Source organism: Cibotium barometz, chromosome 16 (genome assembly GCF_041138505.1).
Source record: "Cibotium barometz isolate CiBa-2024 chromosome 16, ASM4113850v1, whole genome shotgun sequence".
NCBI lineage: Eukaryota > Viridiplantae > Streptophyta > Polypodiopsida > Cyatheales > Cibotiaceae > Cibotium > Cibotium barometz.
In genome coordinates this window covers 56,992,632-57,015,253 of record NC_141061.1, presented here as the reverse complement: position 1 = coordinate 57,015,253, position 22,622 = coordinate 56,992,632, and the positions used below count along the sequence as shown (strand labels likewise).

Sequence of the window (22,622 nt, the reverse complement as noted above, 5' to 3'; positions counted from 1 at the left end):
CTAGAGGTTGTATTACACGGCATTCTTGAGGGCTGACAAAAGGAATGTTGCTTGCGCTATGGAGACTTGGGATCTGTTCACTCACACTTCGGGTTTGTGCATTAACATTGAGAAGTCCACCTTGCTTAGTTGCACAGAATCGGATTTGGCTGCCTTGGGATGGCAAGGAAGACTGGTCCCTAGAGGTTGTATTACGAGGCATTTGGGCATCTCTCTCTCTCTCTCTCTCTCTCTCTCTCTCTCTCTCAAAACTCACCCATCTTATAGAAATCCTCTCCTTCATATCCTTTTTTTCATCGATCGGTTTCCTTCCAGTTATGATCTCCACTAGAACTATACCAAAAGAGTATACATCACTCTTTTCAGTTAATTGGAATTTCTTCAAATATTCAGGATCCAAATACCCAGCAGTTCCTTTGACTTGAGTCGACACATGAGTCTCTCCCATCTCTAGAGGGCCCATCCTTGAATAACCAAAATCTGCAACCTTGGCCCTGAATTTCTCAGTCAAAAGAATGTTGGAAGGTTTGACATCTCGATGTATAATAGGTTTTCCTGTATAGATCACATGCAAAAGAATCTCAGTTGGCTCATCAAATTTTGTTAAAACAAGTTGCAAATTATCACAAATTTGCAAACGGCATCCTGCCATCAACATTCAAAGGAGAATACTATTAATACCAAAAAAGACAAACAACTTCTGGCCCATCATTTACAACAAAGCACATGCAATATTAAATGTGACATTAAGAAAACATAGAAACACAGCCCTTGATGGCTGACACATTTGACAAAACCACCTTTGACTAACCCAATCCCCCCACTCCTCACAAATGCATGACCAAAAAAACAGCAATTCATCCGACAAGTACATACATATTAATAAAGGACGACAAGTACATACATATTAATAAAGGATGACTCTTCTTAGCCCAGACAGCCAGAAAGCTTATAATGCCAAGTGATCAGAGTAGATGAAAACAAAAGAAAAAGAGTCATCTTTGATCCTAGAAACGCACAAAATACATATTAATAAGGGATGACTCTTCTTAGCCCAGACAGTCAGAAAGCTTATAATGCCAAGTGATCAGAGTAGATGAAAACAAAACACAAGTAGTAGAGGTTGAAGCATTGATATTCAACATCTGACGTTATTAAATCGCGAATTGCTTTGCAAGCTGACCACTAAGTAAAAGAGAGTGATATTTGTGCAAGGGTGGTAATATGAACCACATCACAAATAGCATGAAGAGCATAATGTGACGGAATGCCCTTATAGATTACCTGAAGTACAGACTCTACAAGCCACGCAATGACACCCAAGTAAATTATGCATGGGTGTTCACTGATCAATTGATGAGATGCACAATTGTCTGCCATGTTCTTTGAGACTCAAGGGTCACCTAATTTAGTGTTTTACAGTCTCAATCGGAGCTGTGCGTATAGGGAAGTCAGGTGGCACCACAAATGGATCCCCACTGGTTGATACAAAAGCCACCACGGATATCAGCCAACAGAAATGACTCACCTTCCAACTATCGCAAAGACTCTACAACCTCTTCCTCCATAAGAAAAATTCCATCTCTCTAGAAATATGGCGAGTCTCCAAAGGATTCAGGTTAAGTGTCCAAACGGGTCTCCCAGTAGAGATTCAAGAGGGCATCCATTTCATCATAAATGGAGTCAATCCACATGTTAGGCTGCCTCGCAACCTCTCCTTGATTGGATGGAAGCCTCTATGTCAAGCCTGAGACACAGCCAGCTCAAACAATAGATGCCAATAATGAGATAGGAGTCGCATCATCCTAATGCATGCCTCCACAAGTATCCATGAGTTAATCACAATGAGGTCTGAGGAGGAGGCCCCACGTGATGGGTTTACTTAACAAAGCTCTACTAGGTATATCCAGGTAAATTATCTCTAAAGAGACCTCAAGGTTGGATGGATCGTAGCCTCCCAAGCCATTCTTGGCCTATAGTATCAAAGGAACCATCCTGCCCTGACCAGAAAAAACTGTGGACCAGCCTCCTACAGAAGAAATGAAAAGCACCAACATGAAGGTTCCAAGCAGCGGCAAGGAGAACTCGATTAACCACGACCACCCTAGAGGCCAAATCAAGCCTGACGGAGCTCCCATTAGGCAGTTTCTTGTGGATGCTCTGCAATATTGGAGCATGTTGCTGAAAAGTGTGATGTTTATCCAACCCGTACCCTACTCCAAGGGAAAGCTTCTCCAAACCCACTTGTCTCAATCGACAATGACCACATATGCAAACAACAAAAAAATAAGGCTACTATTTCTAGAAATTTGCCTTTTTGCAGTGCATATAAGGCGTCTCTCAAACTCCAAAGTCCTGAATGGGGCTGTGCAATAACTAATAGATGGACATGAATCATCCTCCGCTAAGCTCCACCTCTAGCTACTAAGTGGGGTTTCACAAGGAGGAGCTGGGTGTACAAATCTAGAGCTACTTGATACACAACAATGGATCCATATGCAATATACGCTCTGCATGTCTGGGACACCTCACTACTCCCAGCCATGCCAAGGATCAAGCGTAAAGAGAAAAAAAGTTATTCACCCTCCCTCCCAAAAGGACTCACCTGCATTATATATTATGTTTAACATTGCAATCCACCCAGCTCCTCTTTGTGAGAGGAGCCGGGTTGTAGAAATCTAGAGCTATTGGATACACAACAATGGATCTATCTGCAATATACGCTCTACGTGTCTGGGGCGCCTCGCTTCTCCCAGCCATGGCAAGGACCAAGCATTGCAATCTTAACAACTGATCTTGTTGCTCTCAAGACTAAGCTCTAGCAAATCCACAAATCTCAAGACTAATCTCTTGTCAAATCTATGTCTAATGGCCCTCTTTTGAAATGGACAAGTCTTAGCTCTGTGACAAGGGCTGAAATCAAGCAATCACCAAATCTCTACAATACTCTCCAAGATGATTGCAAACGCTAGATATAGATCACACTACCTTGGACATAAGATGGAGAGAGGACCACATGTACATGACCTAAGGTAGTAGTACCTAGTGGAAGGCTTTCTGTGGCCCCTCTATCCACAGCCTATTTATCCATTGCCAACCCTTCACCCATTTGGACCGAGAGAACTCAAGGTTGGCTGCATCCCCCTGAAATGTAGTGAAGTACTAGGTCATAAAGCTCTCGAATCTCACTTGCTAAAAGTGATGGACACTTCATGGCTGGCTGCCTCTATAAAGGGCTACCTCAATAAAGTGAAGGACACTTCATGGCTCACTGCCTCTATAAAGGGCTACTTCCCTTCTAGTGTGGTGAAAAGAGTCCCTCCCACCAGTGGTGCCTACTTTTGGAAAGAAGTGGACACCACATGCTGAACAAGAATCGGTTGCACCTACTGAGTCTATCAGTGTGGGCTGGCCAAAACAGATCCAGCCAGGCACCCAAGGCACAGCCAAGGGCCAGCTGGATCACAAGGGAAAGTGTGTCATTGAATGGACCCCATGACAAAAGAAACAGGACTGCCTCATAAGTACCATTTTGTGTTGTGAATTATTGTGATCACGAATCTGGGCTGAGAAGGTGATGACCACAATCACAATAACCTTGCCATCTCAGATTCTCCTTGTCTTTACCACTTCCTAGTAAAGTTCAAAGTTAGCGTTTGTCAAAGGTAAACATAAGTAAGACCGTATCACAAATTCAAGATCAAGCATTCACTCAGTTTTTGCAGCCTTACCAGCATACATGTGAAGGTATGTAAGGGCATGGGCGACATCAATGCATATATCTAGGCGTGTGGCAAGGTCTAGCAGAACTCCATGTACACCTGCAAATTGAACTATTTTAGTTCTTTGTACTCATGATGAAAAAGATCTAACATAATAGAAAACCCTAGCAAACACCATCAGAAAGTTGGCACATTGTCTCACCATCTAAGTGCTCACGCAAATTGCCATTTGGTACATACTCAACAATTAAAATGCGCTCATCATTCTCCTCCAAGTAGCCAATAATCTTCACAAGATTCAGATGATCGATGCTCAGAAGCATTTCAACCTCTGTTTCAAACTCGTTGGAAAGACGGGCCTCGTACACTTTCTGTCAAAACATCTGTTTTGATTAGTCAAAGTTATGCACCTGTTTGAGTAGGTCAACATCCTATGATCAATACTAAGGCTAGTCACAGAACACTCCAGATTGCCCAAGAGGAATTGAGCAGGCAAGATTTCCAGTCCATACCTGTCCGCCAGCTTGGATGGTGCTTTGTTTGTAACCAGCCTAAAATGTCACAAAACGAGGCAATATCCCACCTAATGAACAGAAAAAATAGAACCAAGTGTATGGTAAATAAGTACCTTTTTGGCTCGTTTGATGGCTACAAGCGTGCCATCTGGAAGCTTCCCTTTGTAAACAGCACCAAACCCTCCTTGCCCGATCTTGCATGTGGGAGAAAACTTTCTTGTAGCTTTACTGAGTTCAGCTAAGGTGAAGGTTTGGCCTCCTTGCCTTTTTTGTAGAGGTTTATTTGAAGAGGAGCTATACGTCCTTGAGCTAGCAGAGAAAGAGCCACCCACCGAGCTTTCATTCAAAGAAACTGTTGTGGAAGTGCCTGCAAAGAAAATCATTGCAAGGTAGGTCCATACATACGGTACGAGTATGGTACGTGGTACGGTACGCTCTCCAAGTAAAAGTAGTTAAAGTACGACAAGATTTGTTTATACTAAAAAATGTGTACTTGATGAAGTTAAATTATTCAGAGCTGAAAAGAGTCTGAAAAAAATACACTGCACTCCCAATCACTTGATTATCAATTCAAACTAAACCTGTATTCATCTTTAGCAAACATCATATTCATTCATAAATTGGGGAAATTTCAACATTGAATGCGGAAAGTGTATGTGTGTGTGTGTGTGAGAGAGAGAGAGGGGGGGGGGGAGAGAGAGAGAGAGAGAGAGAGAGAGATTGTGGGTACTGTGTGTAGGAGAAATAGAGAGATAATCATGATGGAATTTGATTCTTGAATTTGTGTGTGTGTGTGTGTGTGTGTGTGTGTGTGTGTGTAAGCTGATTTCTTTTTTTCTTGATTTTGGCCCTTTTTCCCCATTTTTTCCCCCTTTCTTCATTAAGGTCGTTATGGGCTCTTAAAAATGTAGCAAAGGATGCTCGATAAGATCGTGACCCAAACAACGGGTATTTTAATAAATGAAAAAAAGTGCACATGATTTGAACGTACTATTCATACGTATTGTGTGTAATGTACGCAAGTAAGAGGAAGGATGAAAAAAGAAAAATGATCGAATGGTTCGCTACGTACGTATGGAATGTACAGCTCAAATCCAAAAGTACGAGTACTGGACCCAACCTTGAAAGCAGTTTCCATAATAGGGTCCACCTTTTGCCATGGACACTCCATGTAACAGGCCTTCGAAAAGGCTGTAGGGCAGCCTGTAACGGTGGTAGAGGCTAGTGTGCAGCAAGAGAGCCTCTATTAATGAAGAGAGAGGGCTCCAATTTATAGATTTGGGCCTCCCATGAGCTAAAATGGCAAGAGAAGGCTACAATGACAAGTGGAGAACCACACAATAGCTGAAGTGACAAGTGTGAGGCCACTTGTCTCACTTTGATCCACTTTCTAACAAGTGTCAGGCCACTTGTCTCACTTTGGTCCACTTTCTTGCCAGATGTCCCAATCTAAGAGATGGGTCCTTCCATAAACTTTATCTCTAAAAATATTCCAACTGGTAGACATTCTGTCATAGGCACTTTGCCAACTCTTGGTATCTGCTCAATTCCAAATGTAATGACGCGAACAGAATTTCCATCGTAGTCGGACCAAAAATAGCAACTCTCCTAAATTTTAGGAGTGTGGTTCTTTGTATTCTAGGATAATCCCCCATTCCCAAAGCTTGTACTTTCCAAACATTTAGGCATCCTGGAGTCCACTAGATCCCTTTCATACTGGAAAATGTCCAGGCTGGTGACATCCTTCCCAGCTTCTTAAAAGTTGTCCGCAACTTTAATCTTTAAGCCATATATTCAAAATATAATCATGTCCCATCAAGTGGGCGAGACGAGACAGTCTCAAAAATCCAATATAACTATAGAATCCATGTCCCAAAGAAATGGGTGAAACTAAATAAGTCTCCTGTCAACAAGGCATCGGTCCACATGACCCTTGGCATAGACATAAGTCCCGTGCCAACCAAGCGTCATGTCCACTTTACCACTTGCACTCCGTGTTGGTACTCTGACCACACACCTTGGATGAGAGGTGGGCTCAAGTAACAAGATAAAACAATCACTCGCAGGCATAGATAACCTGGTGTTCCATAAGCATTTCTGCTACACATAGGCATTTCGGCCACCAACTCACACTACCCTCTCAAGTGTCCATGTTCCCTTTCATCTCCTCTCTATCGTTCCACCCAGATATGGTAGAAACAATCTTCAAGAGAGCACGTAGGACGAGAGAACACTACACATGGTATGTTGTGCTCGACACTACCCTCTGAAGTGCCCATGTTCCCTTCCATCTGCTCTCTATTGTTCCACCCACACATGGTAGAAACAATCTTTAAGAGAGCATGTAAGACAAGAGAACACTACACAGGGTATGTGAACAATGAGTTTCATAAGTCCAATGCATCCCAAATAAAGGGAGCTATAAAGAATAATCCATCCTAATAAAAGGGAGTCATAAACATAATCCATAAACCTGAGAATGGATCCAAATCCCTAGAAAAGAAGTCCAGGAATCCATAGACCTGTATACCATAACTCTTACCACATACTTCGTGCTAACCACACACCTTGGAGTAGAGGTGGACTTTATCCATAAAAGCATCATATCCATGAGATATCCAAAGATTTCTTCTCTATAAACTCGGACAGATTCGTCCATAGAAATTGCTTGTGAAGCCCAATATCTATATAAATCTTGTCCAAGAAAGAAATCTCCATAGATATAATCCATCCCAATAAAGGGAGCCATAAACAATGTTTCCCTAAAACCATCTCAAGGCAAACAACACCACCTTTCTCCTTGCATGGCTATACAAGGATTAGTGAACATCAAAAACACTTCATAGTAAATAGCAAAAGCACCAACTTTACAAACTCAAAGTATACTTAGCTTTTCTTTGCCAGGTTGATCATGAAGCCAAAAGAAATATCTCGTCACCATATCCTTAAGATATCCTGAGATATATCTCCATATAGCTTGCCTGTAAGCTTGATAATATAATCCACAATATCCATAAGGAAAGAGTGCTAAACGTGTGTAAATAAAGCCAACTCCATACTTCCAAGATAAATTTTGTGAATTCATAAATCCTTAGACCAAGCTGTCTATTGCTCATGCTCTTGCTTCATAGGCTCTGAAGTGGCTGGCCATGCTTAATAGCAATGATGGTAAGTGTGGTCCCCACTCGAGATCTTTTCTCTTCCTTATTGATAGAAAGAAGCCTCCGCTTCCAAGAAAGCCTATGCCCTAATACCAATGTAACTCGCGGGTGCCCGGGAGACTAGGGCCTTTGACACACTTGTTGATACCATCAATGCATATTAAAACATTTTAACATGGCCACAGCCTTAACACATATCCATCATCACTTTGCATAAAACATAAAAGATGGACAAAACATCCACAAATGCTGAAAATGGAGCTTGCACGTGTGACACCGCATAGAGGCCGGAATGGACCGACCCCCCCCCCCCCCCCCCCCCCCCCTTGGAGTATTTTATTACCCAAGGAGAATAATATCATGTACAAGCTTTGAGGGCCTTACTCTCCCCACGGGAGATGCCGGATTACCTATATACAAATGCCATAACACAGCCCAACAAAAGGCAACTGAGCCGGAACATAGGCTGTAGAAATGCCGAGCCAACAACATAATCCATATACCTCCGTGTGGGTACTGATTCTTCCCACAGGTCTTCATGCAATAGAGCTAGTACAGTAAGTACAACTCTCCATTCAGCCCGTACAGCAGGTACAATGGCTAGTACAACTGGTATAGTGGCTGGTGCAGCATGTACAACAAGTACAAATGTTGGCACAACATGTACAGTGACTAGTACAACAGGTACAATGGCTGGTACAATAAGTACAGAAGTTGGTACAACCGGTACAGTGATTGGATACACCAGATACAGTGGCTGGTACAATCAATATGATGGCTAGTATAGCAAGTACAACAAGTACAAGGACTGGCACAACCAATACAATGGCTGGTACATTAGGTACAAAGATTGGTACAACAAGTACAATGGCTAGAAATCATAATAAATGATTAAATACCCTTGAGGCTTGCCTTCAATATTTCTTCGCGATGGAAGCCTCCAAAACAGTCCCCAACAACCGGTATTCTTCATGGGCAGCCTTCAAGAGAGAGAGAAAGAGAGTAGCCATCATTAGGGCAGCCTGTAACGGTGGTAGAGGCTAGTGTGCAGCAAGAGAGCCTCTATTAATGAAGAGAGAGGGCTCCAATTTATAGATTTGGGCCTCCCATGAGCTAAAATGGCAAGAGAAGGCTACAATGACAAGTGGAGAGCCACACAATAGCTGAAGTGACAAGTGTGAGGCCACTTGTCTCACTTTGATCCACTTTCTAACAAGTGTTAGGCCACTTGTCTCACTTTGGTCCACTTTCTTGCCAGATGTCCCAATCTAAGAGATGGGTCCTTCCATAAACTTTATCTCTAAAAATATTCCAACTGGTAGACATTCTGTCATAGGCACTTTGCCAACTCTTGGTATCTGGTCAATTCCAGATGTAATGACGCGAACAAAATTTCCATCAGAGTATGGCCAAAAATAGCAACTCTCCTAAATTTTAGGAGCGTGGTCCTTTGTATTCTAGGATAATCCCCCATTCCCAAAGCTTGTACTTTAAAAATATTTAGGCATCCTGAATCCACCAGACCCCTTTCATACTGGAAAATGTCCAGGCTGGTGACACATGGGATACCTAGCGGGTGACCAGGCGGCTACCAAGCTGAGGCACAAAGAGCTACAGGCAGCGGGTGTTGCTGCTGCGCATGAGCTACAGGCTGCTGCCAGGTGCTGCTGGGCATGGGCTGCTGTTGCGGGTGCTGCTGCGCATGGGCTATTATAGGCTGCTGTGCGCATGGTCTACGGCAGGTGCTGCTATGCATGGGCTCCAGACAGGCTGCTGCGCCTGGGCTCCAGACAGGTGTTGTTATGCATGGGCTCCAGGCAGGCGCTGCTGCGCATGGGCTACAACCGGGTATGGCTGTGCATACGTACGGACTGCATCCAGTTGGGCAACCAGGCAGGTGACCAGGTGGCTGCGCATGGGCTACTGCCAACAAAAGGCGACTAGGTGGCTGTGCGTAGGGGCTGCTGTCAGTCGGGCAGCCAGGCAGGTTTCAGGTAGAGGCTGCACCTGTGGAAGACCAAGTGGCTGCGCATATGGGCTGCAGCTAGCAACGGAAGCCAGGCAGATGCAAGCAGGTTGCATGTGTGGAAGCAGCCAACAGAGACATCTCAAGGCAACTGTAGGATTGGACAGCACGACTCTATCTCTCTCTTGGAAGAAGGCAGCACGACTCTCTCTCTCTCTTGGAAGAAGGCGAGCTGAAGGAGGCACCGAGGGGCTAACAGCCAAGGGGTCTCTCTCTCTCTCTTCGCATGCAGGTTTTGTTTATGAGAATAGGATGCAGAGGATCAAGCTACATATGCACAGGATGATGTTCTTGGAAGAGATGTGTGTTGCTCTTCGACTTGGACCTATGTGTATTCAGGGATTGCTTGACACGTCCTCTATCTTTCTCTCTCTAGGTTTTTGGCACCGTGATTGGATGGTGCATATGTGGGTTTATGTGTCATGGAAACAGGGCATTGGTTTTTCGAGAAGAAACAGGACTTTGGTATCGAGGAAATAGGCCTATGGTTTATGGATACAGGTCTATGGTTTATCAGATACAGGTCTTTGGTTTCAGGTGGAAAGCGTGTCTCTAGATTCATGTGAACAGGTTTTAGTTTTCTGGAGGTTACATGCAAGCTGAGACTATAGGAAGGACATGTGGTTTGGTACAGACCTACTGCTGTTTGGGAAAGGGTTGTGGGATCCATGATAGCGATGGAGAAGACCTTTTCAAGCAAGGAGGTATCGTAAAGGTGTGCCTTCTCTATGGAATGCTATGCTGTAATAACGAGAGTTCTTATTTAGAATCCCTCGGTGAAGAGCTAAAAGGGATCCTATTGGTAAAGGATTCGACAAGTTGTACTTTGTACTCAAATTTTGCTCAAGTAAAGAAATACCGCAAGGGGCGCCACTGTGTTTTGGGGCCAATCGGTGTCCTTGTACTATTTGCAGGAGCACTCTAGCTCCCCTGTTTGTTTTACTTTTCTAGGTTCCCATGGGTGATGAAGTGTTTTGTGTGCGAGCGTTTGTTTCACCACCCATTAGATTTCTGAAGGCCGGTTTCATGGTTCCATCGCCAGATATCGTCGACTTTCTCAAGGAGACGAGCCCGTGGATTACACATCAAAAGCTTCTACATGAGGAAAGCGAAAAGGAAGTACAGGAGACAAGAATATATACTCGCGCTCGTTGAAGCTCTCGCCTCTCTCCCCCCCTGCTCGCGCCTTCGTCCCCCCTGCCGCGCCGTCGTCCTGCTCCCCCTGCCGTGCCCGCCTGCCCCCCCTGCCGCGCCCGCCTTCCCCCCCTTTTGCACCCGTCTGCCCCCTCGTCCCCTTCCGCACCCGTCCGCATCCCGCCCCCTGCCCGCCTGACCCCCCACGCCCACCTGCCCCTTCGCGCCCATCTACCCGCCTGTCCCCCTTTTGCGCCCGCCTGCTCCTACTCCCCCTTCGCGCCCAGCTGCACTCCTGCCCTCGCCCTTTCCCCGCCCCGTCCCCCCCCCCCCCTCGTGCCCTTCCCGCCCCCCTCTCGTGCACTTCCGCTCCCGCTCCCTCCCCGCTCCCCCTCGCCTCCCCCCCCCCCCCCCCCCCCCCCCCCCCCCCTCTGTCATCCGCCCCTCCCCCCCTCACTTTCAGTCTTTCCCCCCGCTCCGCGCTTCCCCCGTCCCGCTTCGCCCTCGACTCAGCTTCAGACTCTAATGGAGGCCCCTCCCGCCCCACCTCAGAGGGACTCTTTAGCAGCCCCCTCGCCCACCCCTGAGGATACCCCCATCAGGCTTTCTCTTTCGCCAGAAGAGGAAGCGAGCCTCGCCGCAGAGGTGGAACACCTTCCCCCCCTGCACCTCCACCCCCCCCTCCCCCGTTCCCGCTCCCGCATTTTTAGCGTCTCCTTCCCCACCCCCTTCTCCCCCCCCTCCTCCCCCTCCGCTCACCTCAGCTCCCCGGGAGGCACTGGCAGTGCCCTGGTGCTCACCTGCAGTCCGGCGGGCACTGAGCACCGACCTTGCTCGTGTACCACAGAGGAGACCTACCATGCCGATTCGTGCTTCACGGATATCCTCTATCCGCAGTCGGCTGAGTAGTCTCGACACTAAACAACGCTCGGAGGCTTTCGACTACTCCTTTACACGCCTATTTTGGAACGGAGGGCCCCCATGAGCCAGCACCTATCCGAGTTCATGTGGTGATACTTCCGGCCCGAGGGGAGGAGGCACTTGATTCAGCGCTGGCCTTCTCCTTCCCTCTTTGCAGCACTAGCGATCGGGAGTGGACTAGGCCCCACTCTGGGAGTTGGCACATTTCTTTGATACCGGGAGTGCGGATGCCTCCAGGAATCGACACTTGGTGGTTCGCATAGTGGCAGACCTAGCGCGGGACCCTGGCTATGTATGCATAAATGAGGATTCTTTCTCCGAGCGGGAGGCAGTCGCTATGGGACACAGCCACTGGCGCCTGGTCCGAGACTCTTGCAGCACACCGGGTGGGCAGATTCGTAGTCGCTCGGATGGGGATTACTCTCCATCCAAGCCGCTTGCGAAGGCCCGCCGTATAGCTGACACAGCCTCCACCTCATCAGGTCATCCATGAGGATCATCTCATGGAATGTACAGGGCCTTGGCGGCGCACACTATGTACGTTATCGTGGTTGCTTGAGATAGGAGCTTCAAAGATGCCTGGTTGGGGGCAGTATTCATATTTTGATGATGCAAGAGCACCATTTGAGTGAGAGCAGGATTCGGAGATATGGTTTGGTGATGCCTGGTAGATGGGACAATTTTTGGTCTGCAGGTTTTGGCCCCTTGGGAGGGCAGGGAGGAGTATGTATGGTCATTGCGGATGCATGGCGGCAGGCCATTGTGGTGTTGGGTATTGTGCAATCTATACATGCATGTGAATGAGCCCTAATTTAGTTGTAGTGTGGGGCTCAAGTTAGGGTTTCCTAATTTTAGGAAAAGCAAGGCTTTCATGCCTATATATATGTAATTATTTCATTAATAGAAATAGACTCACATTCTTTCATCTCATCATGTGACATGTCTATTAGAGAGAGGGTCCATCGTCTAACATGTGGGTCGCGGGGTCATTGTGCCTGGTAGAGCGCAGTATGTTATTCTGAGGATGCACGATAAACACATTGGTGTGCTCAATGTCTATGCGCCCAATCATGCTAGTGCCACAGCAGAGTTGTGGACCCTTGTTATAGATGCATTGCCCGAGGCCGCACATTGGTGTGTTGGGGGAGACTTCAACATGCTTGAGGACCCGGCCGATAGGGTGGGAGGCAATCATGTTACAGTGCACGGCACGGAGCTTGCAACTTGGGAGCGATTTTGTATGACACTGCGGATCACTGATGCATGGCAGCATGAGGCTTTCTCCTGTTCTCAGGACAGTCTTAGTTTTTCTCAGTCGGATTGCCGGCAAGGAGGGACTAATTTATCACGGATTGATCGCTTCTATGTGGGCGACAGGGTCGGGGAGCGTGGTGGCTCCGTTGGCATTCTCGCTAGCACCTCTTTCTCAGACCATGCGCCAGTTATTTTGACTCTTGAGGAGAGGACACGGGAGACCAGCTTGCAGTTGAGGATCCCAGAGAGGATACTTACAGACCCCAGTCTTTTTGAGGACATTGAGAGGATATGGCAGGATAGCCAGAGCTCTGACCTGGATGCAACAGGCCAGTGTGCCCAGGGGCTCATCGAGCTCAGCTCTTTTTTGCACGCTACAGCCTTGACACGGCTGGGAGAGACACGAGAGTGGGAGCATCGCTTGAGACGTAGCCTTGCTTCGCTCCAGCGCCTTCAGGAGCAGCAGCCCACATGTGAGTGGGTGGCGTCCTAGCTGAGCCAGGCACGTCAAAAGGTTCGAGAGGCAGAGGAGCAGAGACACGAGTTTTACTATCATCGCCAGGCCTCTCAGTGGACTCAGCTTGGTGATAGAGTGACTTGGGGAGTTTTTTGAGATCACCGGACCCCGCCATGCTCGAGCAGGAGTACGCCAACTTAGGAGGCAGGACGGATCGTTAGCCACTGAGCCCGAGGAGATTAGAGCTATTGCCATTGAGTTCTACAGAGACCTGCTTTCAGCGGAGCCAGCCACAGAGGCACGTGATGCTTGCAGACAGACTGTGTGGACCCATGTGCAAAGGAGGGTCACAGATCGTATGCGCACAGCTTTGGGTGCGCCCCTTTCAAAGGATGAGCTTGTTGAGGCTTTGAGGGCCCTCCCACGTCATAGTTGCCCTGGGGAGGACGGTTTGACGCATGCCTTTTTTATGCGCTATTGGGACCTTTTGGGGCCAGGCCTCCGCAGGGGTTTTCAGCATGTTTTGGACACTGGGGTGATGCCACAGAGTTTTTCAGAGGGCTTGATCTTTCGTATCCCCAAGGGGGAGGGAGTGTTAGATGATATTCGGCAGTGGAGGCCTATTACGATCCTCAATACTGTTTACAAGGTCCTAGCCAAGGCCTTGAGTTTGAGGATCCAGCCCTTCCTTGGGGATTTGATTCATGCTACCCAGACAGGCTTTGTCAAGGAGCGCAGTATCCTTGACAACACCTTCACCTTTTGGGAGGCGACGGCCCGAGCTAGGTTTCTCAGCGAGAACTTGGTCATTATGCTTCTCGATTTTGAGAAGACATACGATAGAGTCGATTGGGGTTTTCTGGAGGGCACTATGCTTCGCCTGGGTTTTGAGCCAGACTGGATTCGAGGAGTGGCGGCTCTATATTCCATAGCTCGTAGCCAGGTGTTGATGGCAGGAGGACGGGGGCCAAGTTTTGAGCAGACCAGATCAGTCCGTCAGGGATGCCCTCTCGCTCCGTTCCTTTTTCTTTTCTTTGCAGAGGCTATGAGCATGTATCTACAGCAGAGGAGGTTGGCTTGAGAGGGCTCCAGCTTCCAGTCCGGGGTGAGGACTTGCTTGATTCTGAGTTTGCTGATGACACGCGATTGTTTTGCCATGGCAAGGAGGCCAATCCACAGAGGGCAGAGCAGTCTCTACTGGTTTTTGGTGTGGCTTCGGGAGCATTGATCAATTGGCGCAAGACAGTGGCTTTTTGGATCAGTAGCGCTCCCGCTCCGGCATGGAGCCCAGACCCGGGTTTTAGATGGATTCCTCCTGGCACAGCAGTGCGGTATCTGAGAACAGCTCGGGTTTCCTTGGCTGGGAGGGTGGTGGTGACAAATAAGGTGCTTTTAGCGACTATGTGGTATATCACATCTTGCTAGATTTTCTCGAGCTCTTGCATCAGCCAGGTACAGAGGCTGATCACAAACTTTCTTTCGTCAGGGCGGGATGGTTAGCCGGCCCGAGCAAAGGTTGCTTGGGCAGTTATTACTCTTCCGCTGGCCCAGGGGAGCTTGGGCATTCTTTTTCAGCGGCTGCAGGCTAGAGCTCCCCCAACAAGGGGCACTTGGGCACCAGAGATACGGTGGATCTTCATAGAGATGAGGAGGACAAGCCTCAGTAGAGGATGGGAGGACAGATTTGCCTTGAGCATCCTGCGAGCTTGGGAGTTGCTGAGACCGGGGCTTTCTCAGAGACCTCCCACTTGTGATGAGGAGCGGGCCAGACAGCCGCTCATCTGGAGCCCCGTGGTACGCACAGAGCAGGGTCCTATGCTGGGTTCTCGGCCTTGTCTAGCTTGGGGACCATTCGCAGCAAGCCCAGCACGCAGTTTTGGAGATTGACAACCCTTTTATAGTCTCCCGGAGGAGATCCACGCGGAGAGGCTGAGTCACTTCAGAGGGGGGCTGGTTATGAGGGATGACATTCAGGAGGCACTCACTGAGGAGTGGTTCACGCCTTTCGAGCCAGCGGCCCCACAGTGGATGGGAGCCTTTACACAATTGGAGATCCTGATTGCTGTCAGAGCTTGCACTGAGGATGGTAGATGCCTCTACTATGAAATACAGGATGAGGGCAGACTTCAGAGAGTGGAGGCGGAGTCGCCTTTGGTTGCAGAGTGCATCTTTCAGAGGATACGGGTAGTGGCCGGCGGCCGCCGCTTCTCGGAAGTGGCATATTGATCCAGACCCTGCAGATGTGGACTCTGATTGGCGCATATGGACATATGCTGCCCCTTGGCCCGGCTCCAGTGGGACCCTAACGAGTACGAGTGGCATGATCCTTATGCGTCCCCCGAGGCCACAGAGATCACCTTTTTCCAGTACACTGTTCGGTTGGGGAGGCATATTTTGACTGCGAGGAGGATGGTCTCTCAAGCTGCATCGGAGCATTGGCGGCTATAGGGACTCTCACAGGAGTTCCTGGAGGATTTTTGGACCAGGCTCTGGGCTAGCAGACAAGCACGCAGGATCTCGGCTTTCCAGTGGCTGGTTGCACACATGGGCTCTGCAGTTGGCGCCTGGCTTGTCTACAGTGGCCTTCCGCCGGCCTGCGTCTGATGCGGCCACCCATTGGAGACACAGCGACATTGCCTATGGGACTGTCCACACACGCAGCAGATTTGGCCGAGGATTCTGTGCATTTTGGCCCACCTCTCTCCAGAGGGAATGTATACGTGGGGAGCCGCTGCTTGGTCGACTTCGTCAGGGCTAGGCATGGGATACGAGACGGAGCAAGCCAGCCAAGCCTTCAGATTCATTGGGGGCCAGCCTCGCCTTGTTCCTTCACCGGATTTCTCGACAGCCAGCTGGACACAGGAGAGGGATTTACGATGGGAGCTCCTCAGCAACCTCACCATATGGTTCACTTGGAGAGCCCGTTGTTTCAGGGTTTTTGAGGGGAGACTGGAGCCACCAACAGCAGCAGAGACTGTTCGGGCTATCTGGCAGGAGTTGATTCACACCCTGCGAGGACAGTATGACCGCATCCGGGGCGACTCGGATAGAGCGATCTTGCGACGCCAGGCTTTCCACACAACTTGGCGTAGCGGCCCTTTCTATACTCTACACGCGGGTACCCCCGTTGGCACTACAGGCCACCTGTTTGGATTTTCCCCCCTCCTATTGTACGATATAGCCTCTCAGATTATTTGTACTTTTCTACACCTAGGGAGAGTCTCCCTACCTGCCTTGATTGATCTCTGCTCTGCCTTCTTATGAGCAGGAGGGGGTTTGTTGTCCATTGGACTTTTTTATAACTAATAAAGGATCTTTTCATGGGAAAAAAAAAAAAAAAAGAAGTACAAGAGACAATGCAAGATTATGAGTCTTTGCCTATATGAGGTAAAGAGCAAAAGCTAAAGATGAAGCTCAGGAGAAAAGACACCAAGGACAGGAAGTAGTCAGCCAAGAACAAGAAGCAGTTGAAGTGTTATGGTGCAAAACATGGGTTAAAGGCTATGGCTTTCGACATTTTGTCACCAGTGGTATCTTCACGGAGGCTTCAAGGGTTCGGAAGGCAGCTTCTTTCTATGTTTAGCAGTGGTGATCTACTATGCTTCATTTGGGACTTGTGCTTATCACTTGGGTGGAGTGCAAGCACGTTTTGGGTGCCCGTGGATGTATTAGATGAGGCTCAGTTGGAAGTTGAGGAACTTGATGAGGTTCTTATTCCAGAGCAGATACGGGCACATAAGGAGAGAGGTACAAGGTAAAGTTTCCCGTCGCTATCTTGTGAAGTTTAAAGAACTATTCACCGATGGATGCGAACTAAATGGAGGAGGGTGACTTAGCAGATTCCCCTTAGGAATTGCGGCTTTATCTTGATGCCTTTGAGTTGGAGCCGACTCTTGTGACGGCTTAATCAGGTTGCAGAGCATGGGTCTGGAGCATTGCCTGATACTCAAGAGGGGGGTAGCACCTCTGCTCCCTTTTTTTTTTTCCATGAAAAGATCCTTTCATTAGTTATAAAAAAGCCCAATGGACTACAAACCCTCTCCTGCTCATAAGAAGGCAGAGCAGAGACCAATCAAGGCAGCTAGGGAGACTCTCCCTAGGTGCAGAAGAGTACAAATAAGCTGAGAGGCTATATCATACAATAGGAGGGGGGAAAATCCAAACAAGTGACCTGTAGTGCCAGTGGGGGCTACCCGCGTGTAGAGTATAGAAAGGGCCGCTGCGCCAAGTGGTGTGGAAAGTCTGGTGTCGCAAGATCGCTCGATCCGAGTCGCCCCGGATGCGATCATACTGTCCTCGCAGGGTGTGAATCAACTCCTGCCACATAGCCCGAACAATCTCTACTGGTGGCTCCAGTCTCCCCTCAAAAGCCCTAAAACAACGGGCTCTCCAGGTGAACCATATGGTGAGGCTGCTGAGGAGCTCCCATCGTAAATCCCTCTCCTGTGTCCAGCCGGCTATCGAGAAATCCGGTGAAGGAACAAGGCAAGGCTGGCCCCCAATGAATCTGATGGCTTGGCTGGCTTGCTCCCTCTCGTATCCCATAGCTAGCCCTGACGAAGTCGACCAAGCAACGGCTCCCCATGTATACATTCCCTCTGGAGAGAGGGGGGCCAAAATGCACAGAATCCTCAGCCAAATCTGTTGCGCCTATGGACAGTCCCATAGGCAATGTCGTTGTGTCTCCAATGGGTGGCCGCATCGGACGCAGGCCGGCAGAAGGCCACTGTAGACAAGCCAAGTACCAACTGCAGAGCCCCTGTGGGCAACCAGCCACTGGAAAGTCAAGATCCTGCGTGCCTGTCTACTAGCCCAGAGCCTGGTCCAAAAATCCTCCAGGAACTCCTGTGAGAGTCCCTGTAGCCGCCAATGCTCCGATGCAGCTGGAGAGACCATCCTCCTCGCAGTCAAAATATGCCTCCCCAACCGAACAGTGTACTAGAAAAAGGTGATCTCTGTGGCCTCGGGAGACGCATAAGGATCATGCCACTCATACTCGCCAGGGTCCCACTGGGGAGCCGGGCCAAGGGGCACACAGCTTATGCCCATATGCGCCAATCAGAGTCCACATCTGCAGGGTCTGGATCAATATGCCACTTTCGAGAAGCGGCGACCACTACCCGGATCCTCTGAAAGATGCACTCTTCAACCTAAGGCAACTCTTCCTCCACTCTCTGAAGTCTGCCCTCATCCTGTATCTCATAGTAGAGGCATCTACTATCCTCATTGCAAGCTCTGTCAGCAATCTGGATCTCCAATTGTGTAAAGGCTCCCATCCACCGTGGGGCCGCTGGCTCGAAAGGCGTGAACCACTCCTCAGTGAGTGCCTCCTGAATGTCATCCCTCATAATCAGCCCCCCTCTGAAGTGACTCAACCTCTCTGCCTGGATCTCCTCCGGGACACTGCAAAAGTCCTGCCAATCTCCAAAACTGCGTGCTGGGCTTGCCGCCAATGGTCCCCAGGCTAGACGAGGCCGAGAACCCAACATATGACCCTGCTTTGTGCGTGCTGCCGGGCTCCAGATGAGCGGTTGGCTGGCCCGCTCCTCATCACAAGTGGGAGGTCTCTGAGAAAGCCCCGGTCTCAGCAACTCCCAAGCTCGCAGGATGCTCAAGGCAAATCTGTCCTCCCATCCTCTACTGAGGCCTGTCCTCCTCATCTCTATGAAGATCCACCGTATCTCTGGTGCCCAAGTGTCATGGCCCTGTGAAAATGGAACATCACGAGTGTGGGCATGGTGGTTGCTGAGCAAAAATATTAAAAGATTCACATTTGGGGTGCTGACAAATGAAATGATGTGTGGACACTTCAGATGTGAAAGTGGGGACCAAGACATTAATGTTTTTAATGTTTTATTGATGGTTACCCCTAGGCCTTAGTGGCCCCTAGGGAACTTTAATGTTTATTAAAGTTGGGGCCCTAGGACATTTTTGGGGAGAGGCCACTCCACTTTTGGAGTTGCATGCCTCTCTCACCTCTCTCTCTCTCTAGCTTTTGGGGAGTCGTGCAAGAAACAAGAGTGGAAGAGAAAGGGGAAGCTGGTCGACTGCTGGCTGTGGTTTTTGCTGCTGTTTTCTGCGTGTGCGGCCTAGGCCGTACAGCAAGTACAGCAATATGGCTGCTGTTCTGCTGGTACAGGCGGCGCTGGAGCAGGTACAAGTGCTGTGGGTTCTGACAGAAGCAGTGCTGCAGGTACAGTCGTACTGAGAGCAGGTACAAGCAACTGTACGACTGCTGACAGCGACTGGCTGCAGGTACAGAACTGTACCAATTGGTACAATCGGGTACAGAGGTCGATTTCAGGCAGCGCAGGCAGGTACAGCTGCCACGTGGACTGCTGGTACAGGCTGTACGGACAGGAACAATACTGAATTACTGGTCTGTACAGGTAGGTACAACATCTACAGTTGCAAACAGAGCTTTTCCAGAGCTTGGTTGGTGCGATAGTCAAGTGGTTGCAGGGGAAATAGTACAGACAGTCGTCGTCAAGTGCAGACTGGTACGAACTGTTCCACGGGTGCAGAACCACGTGCTGACTTGGTAAGCTCTGAATTTGTTCATCTCTCTTTCTTTCCATTGGCTTATGTCTGCTGCTGCAGATTTGTGCTATCTGGCCCCTTGTGAGAGGAGGAGTATGGCAGATTGAAAAGGGTGGAAACAGAGATTGGACAGTGAATGTATGTTTGTGCTGAGTTGTGGAATCATGTGCATGAGGTATGCCAAATGTATGCTCAAGGCTATCCTGCTGAATGGTCTTGGCTGATCAGAGGGAAGCACACAGTGTTGCTTTGAGACGCAGATCTGTGTGTGTGAATCCTCTGTGCTAAGAGGTATTGTGGGCTGCCAGATTGGACATACAGGTGTATTCTCTTGGCTGGTTTTGTTGTACTCAACCTTACATATTTTTGAAATTGAATAAAGAAATACCGCAAGGGGCGCCAAGCTTTGGGGCCAACAGGTGTCGGTTTTATTTCAGATTTGGGGCACTCTAGCTCCACAGCAAGGGCTTCTTGAGTGGCTAGCTCTCCTTCCTCTTTGCCATACTTGTGCATCTCTTCCTTGCATAATTCCATACATTTCTCCATGCATGCAGCTAGGCATGCATCCTTCCAGGCTTCCATCTCTTGTCGCATCTCATCTTGCAGCTGTTTGGAATAGGCATGCTCTCTTTATGCATGCATAGAGTATGCCTCATAATCATACTCTATTATGCATGGGGTTTAGTGTTAGTATGTGTTTTGAAGAGTGAAAGAGATAATTGCAAAAACACAAGAGAGCGAAAAGAAGAGAAAGAAATAAAGAAACATATGCCTTCAGAAGACCCAAAGGGTCTATGAGACCAAGGAGTAATACAATAGCTCGATGAAAGTACTGATTCAAGCAAAAAACTTAACTAAAAAAGACGCTAGCTACCTATACTATGGACATGTCGATGAAAAGGTTTCACACGTAGCCATGTGACTAAAACCAGGATGGGAGGAACATCTAATAATGGTACCATCCTCCACCATGACAGATCGCAAAGCTGTGATGATGTCCACTTCCTATGGTGAGAAACACACACACACACACACTCACACACACACACACACACACACACATATATATATATATATATATAGAGAGAGAGAGAGAGAGAGAGAGTTATTGTCTTACAAAGACCGCAAGGGTCTATGAGATCATGGTTATAAATCAAAAGTGCCACTACCATGGACATCGGGCATGGCTTTAGGAGTCTCCATTCTTGGATGATGACTGCCACTTCTGTATATGGCCCACTTTTCCTGTAGCCCTGTAGCCTTGTCTCCCTTACTAGCTTGAGGCCTTCGTTTCTGTGCTCAGTCTGCATTAAAGTCGAGTGAAGGCCCTTGTCTAATTTAAGAAGCTAAAGGCAATGACCAAGATCCAAAAAACTATCACTAGTTCCATCTTTGCAAGGCAGGCCAACATTTGACCTTTGAAGCAGCTCTCACCCTTCCCAGAGACAACACAACACTTCAAAATTTAAGAGCAAAAGAACAAAATAAGCTACACAGCTTGCATACTCATAGTCTCCCTCCTGAAAGAAAAATCCTTGATGTCGGGTTTCCGTCTATGCTGCAGGCATGGGCATAGCAGAGCCCATGAAACCAAGAAGCAACCTCCAAAAGAAACCAGAATATGGATTGGAGATGAAGACCCTGTTAAAATCCTTTTTGACGTGATGAGATGAAGAGTGCACTCTGAATTCCTCTTTCGCAGCAAAGATGAGTCATATTCGGTACAATTCTCACAGCTGCTGCAAAAATGCAATGTAAGCCTATTGCTACCTGCAAAAGTGCCAAACCCCTCGTTACACATTCAAAAAAAAGAATGGCTCCCTTCAACATGTAAAAATACAAGCACCACATCAATATCAACACAAACAATATGTCAAAATCAGCATCATATCACCATCAAAATCAACATCAACATCAATAAAAGTGGGAGAAATATACTGATCAAAAGTTCAAGCAAATCGCATCAACTTAACTTTGACAGAATCTACTGACAAACTTCAGACCAGCTCTTTTATGTATAGACTTCAGACCAACTCCATCATGCATCGCATAAACTATGTGTGGTTTCGTTCTCAGTTGTGTTATGGGTGCCCAAAAGTAGGTGCAAATATTAAGCATAAGATGCATCCACCTTATTTTCCAAATCTCCATGCATGAACTAAATGCTGAGTCTAAATCACTAATCAGAAGGTGAAGGTCAGATGAAGGTTAGAACATACAACCAAAGGCAAGCACCAAACCACTATCAATGTAAGCATAAGCAATGGTGGCATTCTTTCAGCTTTAGAATATGTATGCTGACAAGCGGACCAGTATGCATACCCAGAGCATCATCAGCCAAGAAATGATGGTGGGCTTTGTGAAACTGGGAAGAAGAACGCATGAATAAATGTCTTTTTGGGGTTAATGATGAATGACAGGTAGTACCATGGAATGGGGCACACCCCACTGTCAACGTGATCGATCATATATGTTGTGATGTAACACTTCACTAATACAATATACCATCGAACTGATGTCACCGATGAATATCGGAAGCGAGAAAGATTCCATGCAAAGATAGCAACAAATCGTCGGGACGGAAACTGCTCATGTTTTTTTCCAACAAAATCATGCTTGTGCTTGTGACACATGGTGCAAATACATCACGACCACTCCCTCGAAACATACAAAAGAGAGACATGCATACTTGAAAATATTTAGAAAAGCAAAGATGCCTACCTATGTAATTGGCAATCTTGTCATGGTTTGCTTGGAAACATCCAATGTCATAGTTGGTGATGTTGCACGAGTACCCACTACTAAACTTCCATACCAATAGCAAAAGCAGGAGAAGCCGAGAGGCTGTTACTACAATTGCAAACTTCCATACTGATACAAGCCTGCCCAGCA

General features: G+C 47.9%; 1 protein-coding gene across 1 annotated transcript in view; it reads right to left on the bottom strand.

Moving 5' to 3' along the window:
- Nucleotides 1–22,622, bottom strand: part of LOC147630770 (calmodulin-binding receptor-like cytoplasmic kinase 2) — a 44,701-nt gene that overhangs the window by 13,036 nt on the left and 9,043 nt on the right. The window contains exons 2-7 of the mRNA XM_086810751.1: nucleotides 22,452–22,622; nucleotides 21,237–21,500; nucleotides 4,351–4,604; nucleotides 3,925–4,093; nucleotides 3,732–3,821; nucleotides 257–555 (exon numbers count right to left, since the gene is read on the bottom strand). The exon at nucleotides 22,452–22,622 is cut by the window's right edge and continues 15 nt beyond it. Coding sequence (XP_086666877.1) covers nucleotides 257–555; nucleotides 3,732–3,821; nucleotides 3,925–4,093; nucleotides 4,351–4,604; nucleotides 21,237–21,500; nucleotides 22,452–22,622 — 1,247 coding nt within the window. The remainder of the gene's footprint in view (nucleotides 1–256; nucleotides 556–3,731; nucleotides 3,822–3,924; nucleotides 4,094–4,350; nucleotides 4,605–21,236; nucleotides 21,501–22,451) is intronic.